Raw genomic sequence first — 18222 nt, 5'->3', positions numbered from 1 at the left:
TAGCAATAGACTACTTTACAAAATGGATAGAGGCCCAACAACTGCCCAAGATAACAACAGACAAGGTAAAACATTTTATTTGGAAGTTTATCATATGTCAATATGGATTAACTATGGATAGTGTTACTGACAATGGTAGGCAGTTCACGGATAGAAAAATAGCCTCCTTCTTATCCAATCTGAATATAAAACACCACTTTTCCTCGGTCGAGCACCCACAAATTAATGGGCTCACCGAAACAGCTAACAAGGTCATTTTACAGGCACTTAAATAAAAAGGTAATGTTAGCAAAGGGAGAATGGGCCGAGCTAGTACCCGAGATACTTTGGGGATACAATACTACCCCGCAAAGATCGACGAACGAAACACCTTTCAAATTGATTTTCGGATCCGACGCCATGATCCCAGTGGAAATATCCCAAGGATCTATAAGTACAAACTACTTCGAGGATGCCGTGAACAACCAAATAAGACAGGTTGAGTTGGACACGTTAGAAGAAGTAAGAGACGAGGCAAGGATCAGAAGCGAAACAATGCAACAAATAATACGGAACAAATACAACAAAAAGTTCAGACCACGGACATTACAACAAAGAGACCTAGTCCTAAGATGTCTAGAAGATGTTCAGAAACCACCAGGATAGGGAAAGCTCGCTATTAACTGGGAAGGCCCCTTCCGAATTGCCAAAGTACATGGCCGAGGATTGTACTCGCTCCAAACGCTAGAAGGAGCCAACCTGCCAAACACAAGGAACATTTTTTCATTACGAATTTATTGTACCTAGTCGCTTATTAACACTTGAAGCTTGGACAGTACTCTTTTTCCTACCACCGAAGTTTTTATCCCTAAGGAGGGTTTTACTCGGGATGGTTTTAATGAGGCCGACCACTTCAATGTATGACAGATGTAATGCAGCCTTATGAATCACAATTTCAAGTTACCAAAATCATACATTCCATCACATACATTCTAAACGACTACAACAAACTCTAATACTTTTTATCCATAAAAGTCGGCACAAAAGCTACATATAATGTCAATAGAAACAAACTTTCATTCACGAATTGTTTCTGAAATCTTGGAATAAAAGTCAACATTCAATTACAAATCAACAAACAATCACCTCTAACAACCCCATCAGCGGTCTCAAACTTGGACTTCCCTTCCAGGCTCATCATCCACTTAGTTTACCATTTCCAACTCTCCCAAAAAAAAAACAGAACTATCCATCACTAAACACTCAAAGCGAGAAAATAGCAATGACAAATACCCACGACAAATCATACTTTTTTAAATTTGCTTGTCGAAATTCAAATTAACACAAACTGTCAAATAAGTTTTTCAAAACACTATCAAAACAAACAGATTAAGTAAAGGATTAAAGCTACAAACTCTCGAGCTCACTACAGTAAGTACATAACTAAATATGCCATTCAAATAAAATACTACTTGCTAGCTTCGGCCGCCTTCTCCCCCTCAGCTTCATCAGGGTCATCATCAACAACCTTCCCTCTGACCACTATCTTGGTCACATCTAACTTTGAAACGTCAAAATTCGGAGAAAAAACAGAGACTTGACTAATACACCGGTCAAAGCCCACAGCAAACATCTCCATAACTTCGACCTCAACCTCACGAACTCGAGCCACCATCTTATCCTTGTCCACTTCGACCTGTGACACCTGACTCTGCAAAACATGAATCTGCTCACGAAAGGTCTCTATTTCGTCCTCCTGGTCCTTCATTTTCTTCGTTTTCTCGACAATAATATTGTCTCTCCCAGTAAGCTCTTTTTCTCTCTCAGCAGCAGTTTTATCCAACAAAGCAATCTTATCCATATACTCATTCTCACCAACACCCAATAGCTCAGTGGTACGACCTATACACAACATCCTAGCAACAATGACCTATAAAAACATCAATGAAAATATGATAAACCAATATGAAATACAAAAGAAAAGCAAAAATACCAAAAGTATACCTGCATATATTGACCAACATCCTCCATACCAGCACCATTAAGCAAATCCACATCACTAGGGAACTGACCAACCCTGTTAGCCAGCTCGGAAACAAGAAACTGGTCACTCCATACAGACCTCAAGTCTAAACCACGAGCAAAGCCATGCAGCCGCATCTGTTTAGGCCTTTCATGCTGAACAATAGCTCCCTAAACAGCCTCAACAGATACCACCTCCAAGGACTTATAAGAACTACCCTTTTTTGTTTCACAGCATGAGAACTAGATTGAGCAACTTTAGGTATAATAGTCTTACTAGAACCACCTTTGGCCCCCCATTTTTGTTCCAAAAATGTTCTCATGCGGGAAGAGGAAAGATTCGGAACTCCGCCACCTGAAAAAATAAAAACAAGCAGCATAAGACCAACATAAATCAATCAAAAATATAGGAAGCAAACAAACAGGGGCTACCTATATATCTCGACAAAGAATCTTTGTCATCCTCAAATTTCAAGAGATCATGAATAGATAACAACTTCCCTGACGCAAAGCACTCAACAAGGTAATCTAATACTAAGTCCTCCTCTGAAGTCCTCCCGACAGCCTCAAGAACTTGCATAGACTCAGGACACCAATACAAAGAAAACCTCTCAGCCAGTTCATCATCTACGTAGAATGGGTACTCAGTCTCTTTTGAGCAAATTTTTACAAACAACTCTTTAAAATTTTTAAAAGAGAATTTATACAGAACAAACACAGAACGCCTAGGATAACTACTAAGGTTCACCCACAGGCCCTTTCTCACACCCTTCAATTGAAACAGGGAATAGAACAGGTTTAACAAAGGTTCAACCTCTAGAAAGCTAAACAAACACTCAAATGCATAAAGAAACGCACACGAATTAGAGTGTAACTGCGGCGGAGCACAATTAAGCTGTGTCAACACATTGCATTCGAAATCTGTGAAAGGAAACTTCACCTGAAGCTCATTTAGAACGGAACTATAGTAGTAAAAATACGACCAGTCACCTCTCCTCTCATAAACTATCTCCTTGCCATTGCAAAGGAGAAACTCAACACCCACAAGAGCACCCCTCCTAACACAGTTAACAGTGTCCAAAACAGATAAAGATTCTACACTATGAAATAGGGAGGCACGACATTTTACATATGCATGTACCCAATGGTACCAGTCATCTTTCACTTCCACAATCTTATCTTTTTTCATAATGAACAGGAAAACAGTAAAAGCAATGGGAGGGGAAGAGAATGTACCTCTGGAAGACATCTTCAGCAGTAAATAGGGAAAAAGACAAGTTTTTTTTTTCAAGTAAGAGAAGGTAATAACTACACACCCCCACTACCATACGATCAAATATGACAAACCACAGGATCAAAAAGACTTTTCATCTATATCAATGGACCAGATGCATCATGGGGAACTAACAGACAAAAATTATTGCAAACATCAATTTGCGAGACAAGCAATTATCAAACAGTGCCATGTAAGCAAGTTAAGCCTGGGGTTTAAGAGGTGCAAACCGAGCTATAACACTCATGTAGCTACTTTCCAACAAGCTTAACTCACTTCCATGACACCCGAAGTAAGTCAAATTTAGGGGCTGTGATCCGTCCCTATAAGCTCAGACTCTAACGTCATAAGCTCGGTTTGACCAACTGAACGAAGTGAAGCGAGAAATCAGCAAACCATATCTCGGAACCAACAAACCACTATGCCCTGATCCTCGGGATACAGACTCACAGAATGGTTACACTACTTCCTTAAATAAGGGATCAAATCCGAGTAATAAAACACATTAAAAATTCACTACTCATAATAATTGCTCTTAAATTTTTTTTCATGTGCAAAAACTAATTTAAGCATCGGAATCCTTTTTACAGGTACTATATACATTTTTAAATTACGGCTTAGTATTACAATGTTCGGTTTCAATCTTTTAGGATATTTTTCTTAGGCCTATAATTATTATTATTATTGACAATAAGGACAATAATAATAACATTAATAATTATAATAATAAGAATAATAGTAATAATAATTTTAATAATCAAAATAATACTAATAATAATTATAACAATAATAATGATAATAAAGATATTATAATAATAACAGAATCGATAATAATGACACTAATGAGATTGAGAACAATAAAAGCTATAATATAAGTGAAATAATAATTATAATAATAAGAAGAACAATATAATAAAGAAAAAAAAATAAGAACAGCATAAAAGTTAAGGTTGCAAAACGGATATATTCAAATTTGTCCCATTTATTAAATTTCACTATTTATGAATCGATCTCTATATTTTTGGTTATCTTCATTTATTCTCTAATGTTTTAAGGTCAAATTATACTTTCTTCACCTTAAAAAATACCTTTTAGTTAATAGTTATTAAAGATTTTCAAATGAATTGAGAAGGAGTTGAATCAAGAAATCACTTTTAATGCATAATAAAATAGATTGTGCAGTACATTAAAATTAGGAGATTATTTTTATTTTTGTCTCGTCCCACAGAACCAACACAAAATGAAAATGGAAGTTGTAGGGTTTAGGGTGTTAAAAATTCTTGATTTTCTTAATCCCAAAATTATTCATGTTAAATCATTAAGAAAGAGAACTAAGAGCGTAAAAGTGTACTTGAATTCATGAGCATGTTTAAAAGAGTTTGGTTTCTTAATCTTCTTCAACCAAAGGTTGTATCTCTAATAGGGTTGAATCACAACTCCTCTGATGGAAAAAGAATTACAAAGACAGCTTTCATATAATGGGGACCGAAATCCTCATCACTATTTATGTTTGAGTATGGTATCCATTAAATCCTAAAACCCAAATAAAATAGTCTCTCTAATTTTATTGTCATTTAATTATAAGTAAAAAATAATAATAACTTATTCTATTAGTATTTATAATAATAAATAAGATCACCTATATAAGTTATATAATATGAAGAGACTTGCTGCACATACAAGTCTTTTTGTCATACAAGTCTATACAAGTCAGCCCAAACCCAACAAAAACAACTCTCAATTTAAAGAGCGTGTAAACACGCGTTTCCTCAACTTTGAATAGCGCAAAATGAAGAGCGTGTATTCGACGTTCTTCGTCTTGCTCTTTCTCCTTCTTCTTTTTCTCCTTTTTCTTTGTATTTCTCCTCATTTTTTTTTCGCATTGCTTATTCTTCTTCTTCATATTTTCATCCTCATCGTGGTTTTTTTATTGTTGTTATTGTTGCTGCATTTTTTTCTCCTCATCTTTCTATTGATTTTGCAATATTATGTATTTTTTTCTTCTTTGTTTGATTTTTTCTTCTTCGCGTGTAACACGTTATTCTTTGTTTGATTTTTTCTCCCGAGAAGAATTATAAAAAACGAAATAAGAAGATGAGGAAGAAGAAGCAGTAGAAGATGAGAAGGAGGAAGAGGAAGAGTTTTGAATTATGCAGAATTTATCAGAATAAAAATACACCCAAATATCTTCGTGTTACATCCAAATTTGCTACGAATACAGAAAAATATTTCCTCTAATGCTGCATTTTTTCTTCTTTTTTTCCTTTAGTTAAATGAATGTAAGTTCATTCTCTTCTAAGTAATTTTACAACATTATGTGTTTCTTCTTCTTCTTTGTTTGATTTTTTTGTTTTTATTCTTTTTAAGAGAGTAAAATAAGAAAAAACTTGAGAAGGTAAAGCAAAAAGAAAAAGATGAATAAGAAAAAAAGAAAAAAATGGTGATGATGATAAAAAAAGAAGAAGAAACAGTAGAAGATAAGGAGGAGGAAGAGAAAGAGGAAGAGGAATAGTTTTGAATTATGCAGAACTTATCAGAATAAAAATACACCCAAATATTTTCGTGTTACACCCAAATTTGCTGCAAATACAGAAAAATATTTTCTCTAATGCTAAATATTTTCTTTTGAATTGAACCACACCTCAGTCACTTGATTGGATTCAAAACAATAAAAGGGGAGAAGAAATTCCAATGAAAAAAGGAGGAAGAAGAGGAGGAGGAAGAGGTGGTGTTGATGACGACAATAACGAAAAAGAAAAATAACAAAGAAGAAGAAGAAACGTGCAGTAACGACACGAAGCGCGTGAATACGAATGAGTTATAAAGACTTGTATGGAAAAAAACTTGTATGTGGAGAATAATTCTAATATGAAATAGCTAATTTGATTATGATCAATTATATGTATCTTTTATAAATAGATTAGAAAATTATAATTTCCTAACATAGGGAAGAAGAATATTAACACCATGATATATTCTGATTCGGCCATAAAGTGCAAAGTGACCTACATCTAATCTCCACCACAACAATGGTAGAATTTTTACTATAATGAATAAAGATTACAAATACCAATTCCAAGAAACTTACACTCTTGTAAACCACTTAAGCTATCCTAAGCTTAATAAATCACTTAGGTGCTTACCCAACTTAGTTAATGGGAACTAAGTGCACTCTAACCCAACATACTTAAAATCAAAACACTAAAATAAAGATTAAATAGTTTTTATATACACTACTCTCTTTGCCTTTTGTATCTCTCAAAGTAAGCTTGAATCTAGACAAAAAAAGAAATAAGAGCACACTCAAAATAAAAAGGAAATAAAAGGTTGTTTGTATGATCTAAAATATGCACGAATTGGTTGCCTTCTTTATTGGGTAAAATCTTTTATAGAGCTTAAAATCTCTTCTTCAATGTTAAAATAATTTTCTTTTTTATCACCTAGCCGTTGTACACATCAATGCTCTTAGCCGTTGGCTTTGAATGAGAATCTTTTTTCTTTTTTGTTTAACTTGATTATAATGTGTAGCATGCAACTATCCAATCACTCATGAATTTAATTCTTGAAGTGTATCACTTACTGTCTTGATAGTACAGCATCTTTTTAAAATAGGCTTTATATCATCTTAATGATATTCTCATTAATATTGTTATTTTACACAATCCTATATCTTACTTGATTGGTCATCTTTAATTGATTCCTACATTACTCATCATAATAGTTAGTTATAATAAAAAATAATAAATTATATTTGTCATCAAAAGGTGCTAAATCAAATCTTGGCTCAACTGTTATATATTGCTTAATAGGTATTTTTATTTTTTTATTATAGATGAATTCATCTTATTAATTTTGGATTTTGTTTCAATATGCTTGCCTTTCTTGTTCCATTTTGTAAACAAAAATATCATTTACAAAACTTTTGTGAAAGAGGACAATCACCGAGTAAAATTGAATTGTTTAGTTATCAACACTTCTCACTAGAAAATGTTATTCAAAGGCATTTTGGTGTTTTAGAAGGTTAAGTACGATTTTAGTCCCTTAGGTATAGGCTAAAAAATATTTTCGTCTTCAATCTTTTTTTTGAATACAAAATCATCCCTAAAGTTTAACTTAGTTTTAAAATGGTCTTTTTTACTTAAATTTTAAATTTTATTATCAAATTACCCTTAACCAAAAAATTATAAGATAAAAAAAGAAAGAAAAGAAAAAAAAAAGAAAACAGATTAGAGGGAGAAAGGAGAATCATGCGAGGGGGGAGAAAAGAAGAAGGGGGAAGGGAATAAGAAGGGAAAGAAAGGAAAAGAGGAAGGGGGGACGGCGCCGACGAGGTTTGGAGCTGCCGTCGCTGTCGAAAATCAGAACCAGAGGGAGAGAGAGCTCGCAAGGGAGAGAGGAGACGCGACTGCACTGAACTCGCCAAGAAGTTCCAGCTCCTCTGCGACAACCTCCACTGTGTCATCCGTGTCACCACTGCCCAGCCTCTCAACGAGCGTCCCATCCGCCGCATTGTCGACCACACTCTGGCCCTCCTATGCCACTGCCACTGCAATAGCGGCGTCCTCCGCCAAGTTTTCTCCATCATCATTGCATTGCTGTCGATGTTCACAAGGTCTGAAACCTTTTAAAGTTGTCTTCTATTGGGGACTTGCTCTGGCTCCTCAGATTGTTAATCACATTGTTTCTGATTCTAATTTTGTTAATCCACCAATTTTTTATTCTGGTTTTGTTAATCCATTGTTAATCACATTGTTTCCAATTCTGATTCTATTTCTTATTTTGTTAATCCGTTGTTCTTCTGTTTCTGATTCTTCTGCTTCTATTTTTCATGCTTCTGATTTTGCTTCTATTTTTATTTTCAATTATACTTCTTTTTCCAAATGCTTTTGTTTCTTCTACTTTTGATTCTGTTTTTATTTTTGGTTTTATTTTTTATGTTTATTATATTATTTTTGCTTTATCGTTGTTGTTGTTGTTGAAGAAGAAGAAAAAGAAGAGATGCTGCTGTGATAGAGAAAAAGAATAGAAACTAAATATTTTGGTGAAGAAGGAGAATAGCATTTTGGTGAAGAAGGACGATTTTAAAATCAAGTTAAATTTTAGAGACGATTTCGTATGTAAAAAGATTGAAAACGAAAAAATTTTTTAGCCTATATCTTAAAAATCAAAATCGTACTTAATCCTATTTTAAAAGTAATTAAGGTTCCCAATTTTAAAACAAATGCCAAACTATTCTATTAGACAGCAAAAACAAATTCCTATTATATGTTGTGCTATACATAATTTTATTAGAATACAACACAGGAATGATTAACTCCTTGCAAATATTCTAATAAAAGTTTAATTGTAGATGGACATCATTTACGTATAATTGATGACAATGCTATTGAAGCTACTAAAATGGTCTAAATAAGAGAGGCAATTACAAATCAAATGTAGAACAATTATTATAGATTATTTAATCATTACTTTTTTTTTAATGTGAATAGTGGTAGATGTTTCTTTTTTTTTTAGTTTTAATAGTGATTTCTACCTTGGGTATATATTGAAAAATAATGTCACATATACTTATCGTTGTTCTTTGTTAAATAATCTCTTTTGATTATAAATGTAATTAGTTTTTTTAAGATAATAATTTATTTTATATTTGATATTGTATAATCCATGTGCATTGATAAGCTATGTTTTTTTTTAAAAATAAAAATTAAAAATTAAAAATATTTTCGCAAATTAATCAATTTCTAAGATTATTATCGGTTTGTTGCACTGTTGCTGTTGCTGTGGTTATTGGTGTTAAAATTTAGTAGGTAGATAATAATTTTTGTGAATAATATAAACAATAAATTTAAAATTAATCCAATAAAATAAAAATACATTACACTTTTAAATTATCTATCTAAATCTTAATATTTAAATAATTATTTCCTAATAAATTAAATATTTAATATATTTATTATTCATATTATTTAATATTTTTATTATCTACCTCTACTTTTCCATAGATTTCGTCCTGAAAAATGATGATGGATTCTAACATTTAAGAATTTTATTGTAATTAAAAAGTTAAAAATGGGTCCACGTTGTATAGTTAATCTAAAACATATACTGTCTTGCCATCTATTTGTTAAGAATTTAGTCTTCTAAAATTTAACTAAAAGGGTATTTAAGTCTTTTAAAATAAAATTAATGTATCTAAATTTTAATATAGTTAAACAACTTTAATTTTAAAAAAGTATCATAATCTTTTTATTCGTGTTCCTCAAATGATACTTTAGTCTTTTTTCAAATTGACTACACTGTATTTTAATGATTTTAAAATTAAAATTAAATTTTAATTTATAATACAATCAAATAATATTAATTTACCTTATAAAAATATTTTTATCTTTCTGAAACTAATCTTAAAAAGTTATTTATTTTAGTAGTTTAAAAAATTAACAATAGGGTGTATTATGGCCTTTCTAAAATCTTATTTGAATTTTTAATTTCTACTACATTCAAACAATCTTAACTTAATCCTATGAGGATGATTTAGACTTTTAAAATCAATTTTAAATTTTAAATTTTAAACCCAGTGAAAAAATGTTATTAATCCTAAATTGGTGTTCTACTCATTTAGAATGAATTTTAAAAGGTGTTTTATTCTTTTAATACTAAGCAATATGGTATTTATTTTGTCTTTTGAAATGAAATTCAAATATCTAATTTCTCAAACAATCAAAAATCTTAATTATCTTATAAGGATATTTTAGTCTTTTAAAATTAACACTAAAGAAATATTTTAATCTCTTAAAATGAATGGTATTGATATTTTAGTCATTTTAAAGTTCAAATTTATCATTTCTAATTAATAAAATAAAACAATTTTAATTTTAAAGAAGTATTTTAGTATTTTTAATCTTAATTCTAAAAGATTATTCTAGTCTTTTAAAAATTATCTATAAAAGTATTATTTTAGACTTTTTTATATTTGATTCAAATTTTGAATTCCTAATTTCTAATATAATCAAACAATCTTAATTAATCTTATCGTATAATGAAAAATGAACTATAAGAGAATTTTGGTATTTTTGAAATTAATACTAAAAGGATATTTTAGTTTCTTAAAATAAATTCTATAAGTTATTTTAGTCTTTTTGAAATCAAATTCAAATTTATTCTTAATATAATCAAACATCTTTAAACCTAAAAAGATATTTAATTTTAATCTTTTTAGATTGAATCTAAAAAGTTATTTTTGTAACATATTTTTTAAAAAATAATTATTGTGAAAAATCATATTATTTGCTTGTGAATTCCTCATTTAGTCAGGTAGCAATGTACTATTTATTATCCAATATAGAAAAAAATATCTTTATCTAAACAAATTTTTATATTCAGTATATTTGTATATCAAAATAATAATCAAACACCAAGGCCAGCTCATATAAAGATCGAAGAAACAATAATGGTGAAGTGAACCTAGCTAGTAAGGGCAATGCCACTGTTGAAGTCATAATGGAATTCTTATGATATTTTGCAATTTCAATCTGTGATTGAACTTGCTAGCTAGGGGACGGTTTAATTTGTAGGATATATCATTACCCTATTATATATTTTTCAAAATAAGGAACCCTAGCTTGTTCTATTTGGGTAATTTGCTTGCTCAATAATATAAGATGGAAATTCCATTGCCTTGTAAGTAGAACAGTATATATCATTGTCATAAATTCGTATTCTCTGCCACAAATTGTATAGATATTGCAACATGTAATTCATTAAATTTGGGTATGAAATCCGTCCTTCCATTTTATCATAAATAAATATTCTTCTATTTTATCGTCGGCAAAGTGCATGAAATTAAATTTGTTGAATATATATATATATCCATTTTAGTTGACACCACTAAAAGTTTACACATTAATTTACTGTCCTGTATATAATTTAAAGTTAACCAAACATATGGAGTTAATATTTAAAATGGTTGTTGAAATTTTGATTTTTGATTTAATTTGGTCTTTTAATTTTCAATTAACTCAATTCATATCCTAAAATTTAAAGCGTGACTCAAATTGACTCTTCTATCTATTTTCATTACATGACGTTGTACGTTTCATTGACATTTGACTTGGTCTCTCATTAGTTCTTAAATACACCTCCCACACCTCAATCTCTCTCACTCTCACTCTCTCAAAAATGGTTGGGGGCACACTACTCATCTTCAGACACCACCATATCATCAGAGTTCATCTCAGCGGCTCATCCCACCTCCGTTCATTGCCAACGCACGCTTGCCGTTGTCGCCGTGCCTCTTGTCAAATCCTCTGCGTCGTGTGTTCGCATGTCGCTACTCTCCTCTAGCATTGCTCAATTGCTCGCGTCTCGCCACACCTCCACTGGTAAGTGCTCGAGACCTCAAGTTGTGCTTCCTAGTTCTTGCAGCATGTCGTCGTCGTCCATTGATCGCTTGCGCAAATCTCCTCTGTCCTCCATCTCTGCTCTTTTCAACTGTTCGTGTTTCACCGTACCTCTCTTCGCCAGTGAGTGCTTGAGCTGTGCGTGGTTGTTGCTGCTTGTCGTTCGTGGGTATTGCTGCCTACAATGCACTGCTTGTTTGCCTGCACTATTCGATTTTGTCGCTGCAACAACAGTCAATAGGTAAGTTTTTTTTCAGTTATTCTAATATTCTGTATTAATTTTAATAGTTGATTCATTGATGTTATTTTGTTAATTTTATTGCTAATTGATTTATGAATCTGATTAGAATACAACAAAAGAAAAGAGTATTCAAGTGAAGACCTTTGGAGGTTCATATTGAATATCAATAAAGAGCAATACAATTTCATTGTCTTGATTTAATGTATTCAACAAGTTCAAGTAGATGAATCAAGTAAATCATGTCTTACATAGCTATTACTCTAATATGCTCAAAAATTGGGGATTCTGTGTGAATGAGTTAGAGGAGGTGAGAGAGATGGTGCTGAAACTGAGGCATGTTTCCACTGTAGATCACCATTACTACAAGTCTCAATCTTGTAGAGTGTCATCGTATCTACACATAAATTGAATTTACAAATTGGGATTATAATAAATTAATCGAAGAAGAAGAGAAGAGAGTAGTCTAATTGAAGATGATGCTTTAAAAAAGGTTTGAGGCATGCCACGTTCCTTCTCCAGTGATGGAATTGGATAGGAAGGTCAACTTTAGTCATGTAAGACTCTAGATATTTAAAAAATTAATTTGATTATTTCTAATTTTTGGATTAGAGTATTTATTAAAAAATAATTTATAAATTGATGAACAAATAGCTTTTATACATAATTATTGTTGGATTAAAATTGATTTCCGATTATTATATTACCCTATTTTTATTTGAAATGACAAAAAATTATCCTTGCCCTTTTTAATTCAAAAACCCTAATTTTAACATAACAAAACCCTAACCCAAACACTGTAGCCGCCACCCCAACCCCCCTTTCCTCACTCTCTCAACAGAAACACAACGCAACCCAGACACAAACCGTGAATCAGAGAAGAGGGGGAGTTGCGCTACGAGGGAGAAGAAGGAAGGAGGAAGGAGGGAGCCGACCCGCCACCGCGCTAACGTCGTGCCCAGCTTGCCACTAGTCGCCACTGATGTCGCCAAAAGGAGGAGCGCGACCACCACGAGGAATCGTCGCCGTCGTTGCTGAGCTGGGAGAGAGGAAGCGTCGCCGCTCGCCGTCGCACGTTGCTGATGGGAGAGAGACGCGAGGCAGGAGCCTGACGAGAGAGGAAGAGGGCACGCGCGGGGGAAGGACGACATTGCTGTCACTGCCGTAAGAGCCACTGCGAAGAAGAGAAGGATGGGACACTACTTCACGCGTCGCCTTCGAGCTTGAAGAGGAGGAGCTATGTCCCGCGCCACTGCTGTTTAAGGAGCTGTGCTCTGTCGCCATTTTGCCGCTGTTGAGCCGCTCTGCTGCTACTTTGTTATGTTTCTTCTTAGTTGCGTTAAGCTTTTCGTTCCAAAAAGTCCTTTTGTCGCTGTTCTATTATCTTAGCTGAGGTTTTAGCAACGTTAATTGCTATAAGATTGAGTTTCAGTTATTATATATTACGATTAGAGTTGCTGTCGTTGCTGTGAAAGTAGTTTGGAGCTGAGGTTGTGGCTCACGCCGTTGTGGGCCGAGAGAAAAACAGAGTTCGCGTAGTTAAGTCACGAAAGAGCTAAAGGCACTTTCCTTAAATTTATTTTTATTCTCAAGAATTGTTATAAATCATTATTAATGCAAATAATATATTTTTGGTGATTATGTGAGTCTTATGGATTGAACTGAGTTACTTTGGATAAATGATTGATTTATTGATTGATTGAATTGGTTTCTGATTTGTGACATAATGATTATTGAGCGTTTGAACGCATATTGATAATTGAGGTTGATTTATTGTGATTTAATGGATTAATGTGAATTACTGGATTGGTTGTTCGAAATTCTGTGTCTTTGTTGATTTCCTTGAGTTGAGTCAGAAATGATGTTGAGAATTGGAGTTGATATGAGATATCAGAATTGGTTTTGAATTTGGAAATGAGTTTACAAGAGTTTAAGAAATGGTTTGGTTGGTACCCTTGAAGGGTGGCAAAGTTCGTATTTTAGAGGAAAAGCTGCCAAAATTTTTAGAACTCTGAGACTTTGTTTGAAGCGTTATTTAAAAGAAAATTTGATCCAAGGATCATATTATTTGGTTTTGATTTATTAAGAAAGGAATTATGATTTGAGTTTGATGTATTCAAAAAAGGAATTTGTTTTTAGTTTGATCCATTTAGAAAATGATTATGTTGAGCTCGATTTTCTATGAAAAGAACTATGTTTTAAGTTTTATTAAAAATTTTCATTTACAGAGGTTTTGGTCAATTTATAAAATTTGAATCCGATTAGTGAAGAAAGATAATTTTGGGTCTGGAAAATTGTGGAACTCGAGAATAAAGTGAAAGTGTGCCACACACTATATCCTCGAAAAGATATTGTGCCAAGTAGTATATCATCAAAACATGTGAGGGATGTGGTAGTATCTCGCTCACATAACATTCTCTGTCGCAAGAGTGTGCCAGGCACTATATCCTTAGAATGAGCATGCAAGTGTGCCAAGTATTATATCCTCAGAACGATAGTGTGCCCAGCACTATATCCTCGGAATGATAGTGTGCAGGGCACACTAACCCTGATGTGGCAGAGAGGTTACATTTGAAAAGATGTGTCAGGTTGGCAAATTATAACTGACAATGTGATATCACAGCTAGCAAGATAGGTATGCATCATATTGCATTTGTTTGTCATTGTTTGGGTGTACATAAATGTCTTGGTTTACCTATGTGAATAACTATATTTGATGTAATTGCTCTTGATTGTGTTTAAACTGTATTACTTGTCATTGTGACTGTTGGTTCAGATTATGGTGGTTGGAGTGTGATTTGATATTGTGTTGGGCCAGAGGCCATCCTGTGGTTCTGTTTGGGTCGGAGGCCATGATTGGATGAATTAGTGGTAGTTTGATGAAATTACTTCTTTGGTGCATGTAGTGAAAAGGTTACAAGATATTGTGTTTAATTGGAGTTTTTATAAATTCAAATATGAATTCGAATTTTGGGTAATTAAATAATAATTTTTGAAAAGGTTTGGATTTTTGGATGATAATAGTTGGTTTTCAAAAAGATTCATAAAACGAGCGATGATCACTGCAATCGAAGAACAGCTTTTTTTAAATATCCTCTTATGACAATTCTTAAAAATCCCTTACTAAGAACCCTTTTGAGGATGATGTTCTCACCCCCGTACATATTTTTCTTTTCAGGAAATGGATGGAGAAGCTTGTGAATATATATATATATTGTGATTGGTTTTAGTTACATATGCATGTTTGCTTGAAATAAAAGTAATTTCGGTTTTTAAAAGAAAGCAGCAATACGGTTTCGAGTTAAAGACTCATATTTTATTATTAAATATATATGAAAGTCGTCGTAATACTTCTCGCTATCAGCGTGACACAGTCGAAGTGTGACATTCTGGTAGTAAGAGTGTTACATTATGGTATCAGAGCAGTTCATTTCTGTTAGAGCCTTGGGAATGGAATGACTATGCTTCATTGTATATTCTGAGTGTCTATCATGTTGTAGGTATTGTCCCGATGACAAGAGTTAGAGCTTTATGTACATGACGATCTACTAATTAATTCCGTTAGGCTATCATTACATACTTCATGTTATTAAGTTTGGCCAGCTTGATACTGATGGTTTATGAACATGTGAGCACTAACGGGTTATCATAGATGAGATAGAACTCATAGGTAATTGATAAACCACTATTTTATGGTTTATCTTGTGCTCAATTGAGTGGATTTTATCAACTCTTTACCCACTTATTCATACTATTTGCATGTTTTACATTTGCCTTCCTAATTATGTGCTTTGATTGAAAACATGTTTCTTTGGACTTATATTTGCTTATTATTAATCCTCTCTTATTTCCATTAGATGCCTTGATATGTGTGTTAAGTGTTTTCAGAGATTACAAGGCAGAAATGACTCAGAGGATGGAAAGGAAGCATGCAAAAGTGGAAGGAATACAAGAAGTTGGAGAAACTGCTAAGCTGTCTAGCCTGACCTCTTCGCACTCAAATGGCTATAACTTTAGCTACAGAGGTCCAAATGAGGCGGTTCTAGTTGCGTTGGAAAGCTAACGTCCGGGGCTTCGATTTGATATATAATTTGCCATAGCTGCCTCGACGCCAGGCGACGCGAACGCGTGAGTCACGCGGACGCATGCCATTCATAATTCTCTTTCTATTATTTTAGATGTAGTTTTCAGAGAGAGGGGTTCTCTCCTCTCTCTCTTAGGATTTAGGATTTCTCTTAGTTTTAGGAGTGACTCTCAATCCTAGGTTCTTTATTTTTTTTATCCCAATTTAATTTATGAACTCTTCCATGTTACAGATTACTCTTTTAAATTAATGTTATTTGAGATATTTCAGATTGATGATTGCTGTCTTTTATTTATATAAATAATTTGGATTTTCCTGTTGCCCAATTGGCTTATGAATATTGTTAGTTTTAGATTTTACTGCTTTGAATGAATTGAAGGTATTCCAGATATTTATGATTTTAATTTAGCTTTTTACATTCTTGGCTTTGGTTAAATAATTAGTGACTCTAGAGTTATCAAACTCATTGTTAATTGAAAATTGGAATTCATCCACTTAACTTACCTTCATAGTTAGAGGTTAACAAAGTGAAAGAAAAATCCAATTCTCATTATAATTGATAAGGATAACCAGGATAGGACCTCCAGTTTCCATATCTTGCCAAGAGTTTATTTTACAGTTATTTATTTATTTTTATTGCTTTGAAAATATAACTGTGCCCACTGCCCAACTAACCTTTTACCTTGATCCAAAACCCCAAACACACTTTTTCATAACCAATAATAAGAACATACCTCCCTGCAATTCCTTGAGAAGACGACCCGAGGTTCAATACTCGGTTATCAATTTTAAAAAGGGGTTTGTTACTTGTGACAACCAAAACGTTTGTACGAAGGGATTTTTGTCGGTTTAGAGACTATATCTACAACGCGACTGTTTTTATGACATTCTTTACTGGCAAAAATCCTAACGTCAGTAATGCATATCGCAGGGTTTGGAAAAATGTTAGGAGTTGAAGGTTGGGAAATTGAAGCTTTGGAGTTGGTACGAATTCGGTGTGTAGATGATATACCCGTCGTTCTAATACCAGCCTGCCTTGTAACCTTTTTGCATCGAGCCTATCTTGTATCTTCTGCTTTGTACCACAATTTTTCTCCATACATGTTTTATGCTATATGAACATCTTGGTATTTGAAACTGTATATATATCTATTGCTAATTTTACAGAGAATGGTGGTTGAAACACTCTGAATTGTGGTTGCTGTTTCTTTGAATTTTTGTTACTAAACTTGTTTACAATTGTCTGAATTCTATTTGTCCATTGTGCTATATCTGAATTTTTTGAATTTTAATTGTCGGGACAATTGGATTTTACTCGCTTGTGGATGGATTATGGTAAATTGCTGAATTGCTATGAAATTGTTGTTGAGATTATTTGGAAATTATTTGATTATGTGGCAATTTCCTGTTTTATTGTTGCTTTACGTTTTGTGCTGCTAGTGATAATTCATCATGTTATCGGGCTTTCCTGAGTTTGCATTTCATTTCTTTAGATTGATTGGACTGTTGTTTTGATGAATTTCTAATAAACATTGTTGAATTTCGGCGTCATTGTTGTTGAATTTGGGAATTAGTGTTACAAGGTCCTTATTGACGATATTCTATGTCAATGTAATTTTGCACACCAAATATTTGCAATTGAAATGACTACTTTCAATTTTACTTAAATGCATTGAAATGACTACTTTCAATCTCTAAGTGACCAAAACTTGTGCATTTTATATAATTGAGGTTTCTTTTTCCTATTATTGTAAGTTTGACACATTTTGACCTATGTAACTCATATGCTTCACTTTCTTTATGCTTGATTGGTTTGAGTTATATTAGGCGTGAGATTTTTCATTTTTTCATATCAATCTTGGAATATTAGTGTTTGAAAGCATTGATAATTGAATATACTTTATTTTAAAGTTTTTCTTGTTTATTCATTATCAATTGCTTATGCTTATGCCTTGATGACATGTTGACTCGTATTTTCTTGACTATGTGCACTACACGTACTTTAAATCATTCGTTTTAGTATAATGCATGATTTGCGAAGTTAGATTGTGAGCTTGCCTATTTTTATCTTTTTGAAAAATTTTCAAGTCTAAGAGACATGTTTGTTATGTTACATGACAACTAACTCTTTTTTAACTAACTTCTTTTCTTTTATTCAGTACATAGCAACCATGTTTCTATACTTTTTGGTTAAATAGGTAATGTGACTAACTTTGATTGGTGTTATTGA

General features: G+C 32.8%; 1 protein-coding gene across 1 annotated transcript; it reads left to right on the top strand.

Moving 5' to 3' along the window:
* The first annotated feature begins 225 nt into the window (after positions 1–225).
* Positions 226–645, top strand: LOC107474675 (uncharacterized). The gene has a single exon (XM_016094315.1). It carries the CDS (start codon positions 226–228, stop codon positions 643–645), a length of 420 nt encoding a protein of 139 aa, XP_015949801.1.
* Positions 646–18222: the final 17577 nt, after the last annotated feature.

Source organism: Arachis duranensis, chromosome 2 (genome assembly GCF_000817695.3).
Source record: "Arachis duranensis cultivar V14167 chromosome 2, aradu.V14167.gnm2.J7QH, whole genome shotgun sequence".
NCBI classification, from domain to species: Eukaryota; Viridiplantae; Streptophyta; class Magnoliopsida; order Fabales; family Fabaceae; genus Arachis; species Arachis duranensis.
This window is presented reverse-complemented; position numbering and strand designations above follow the sequence as displayed.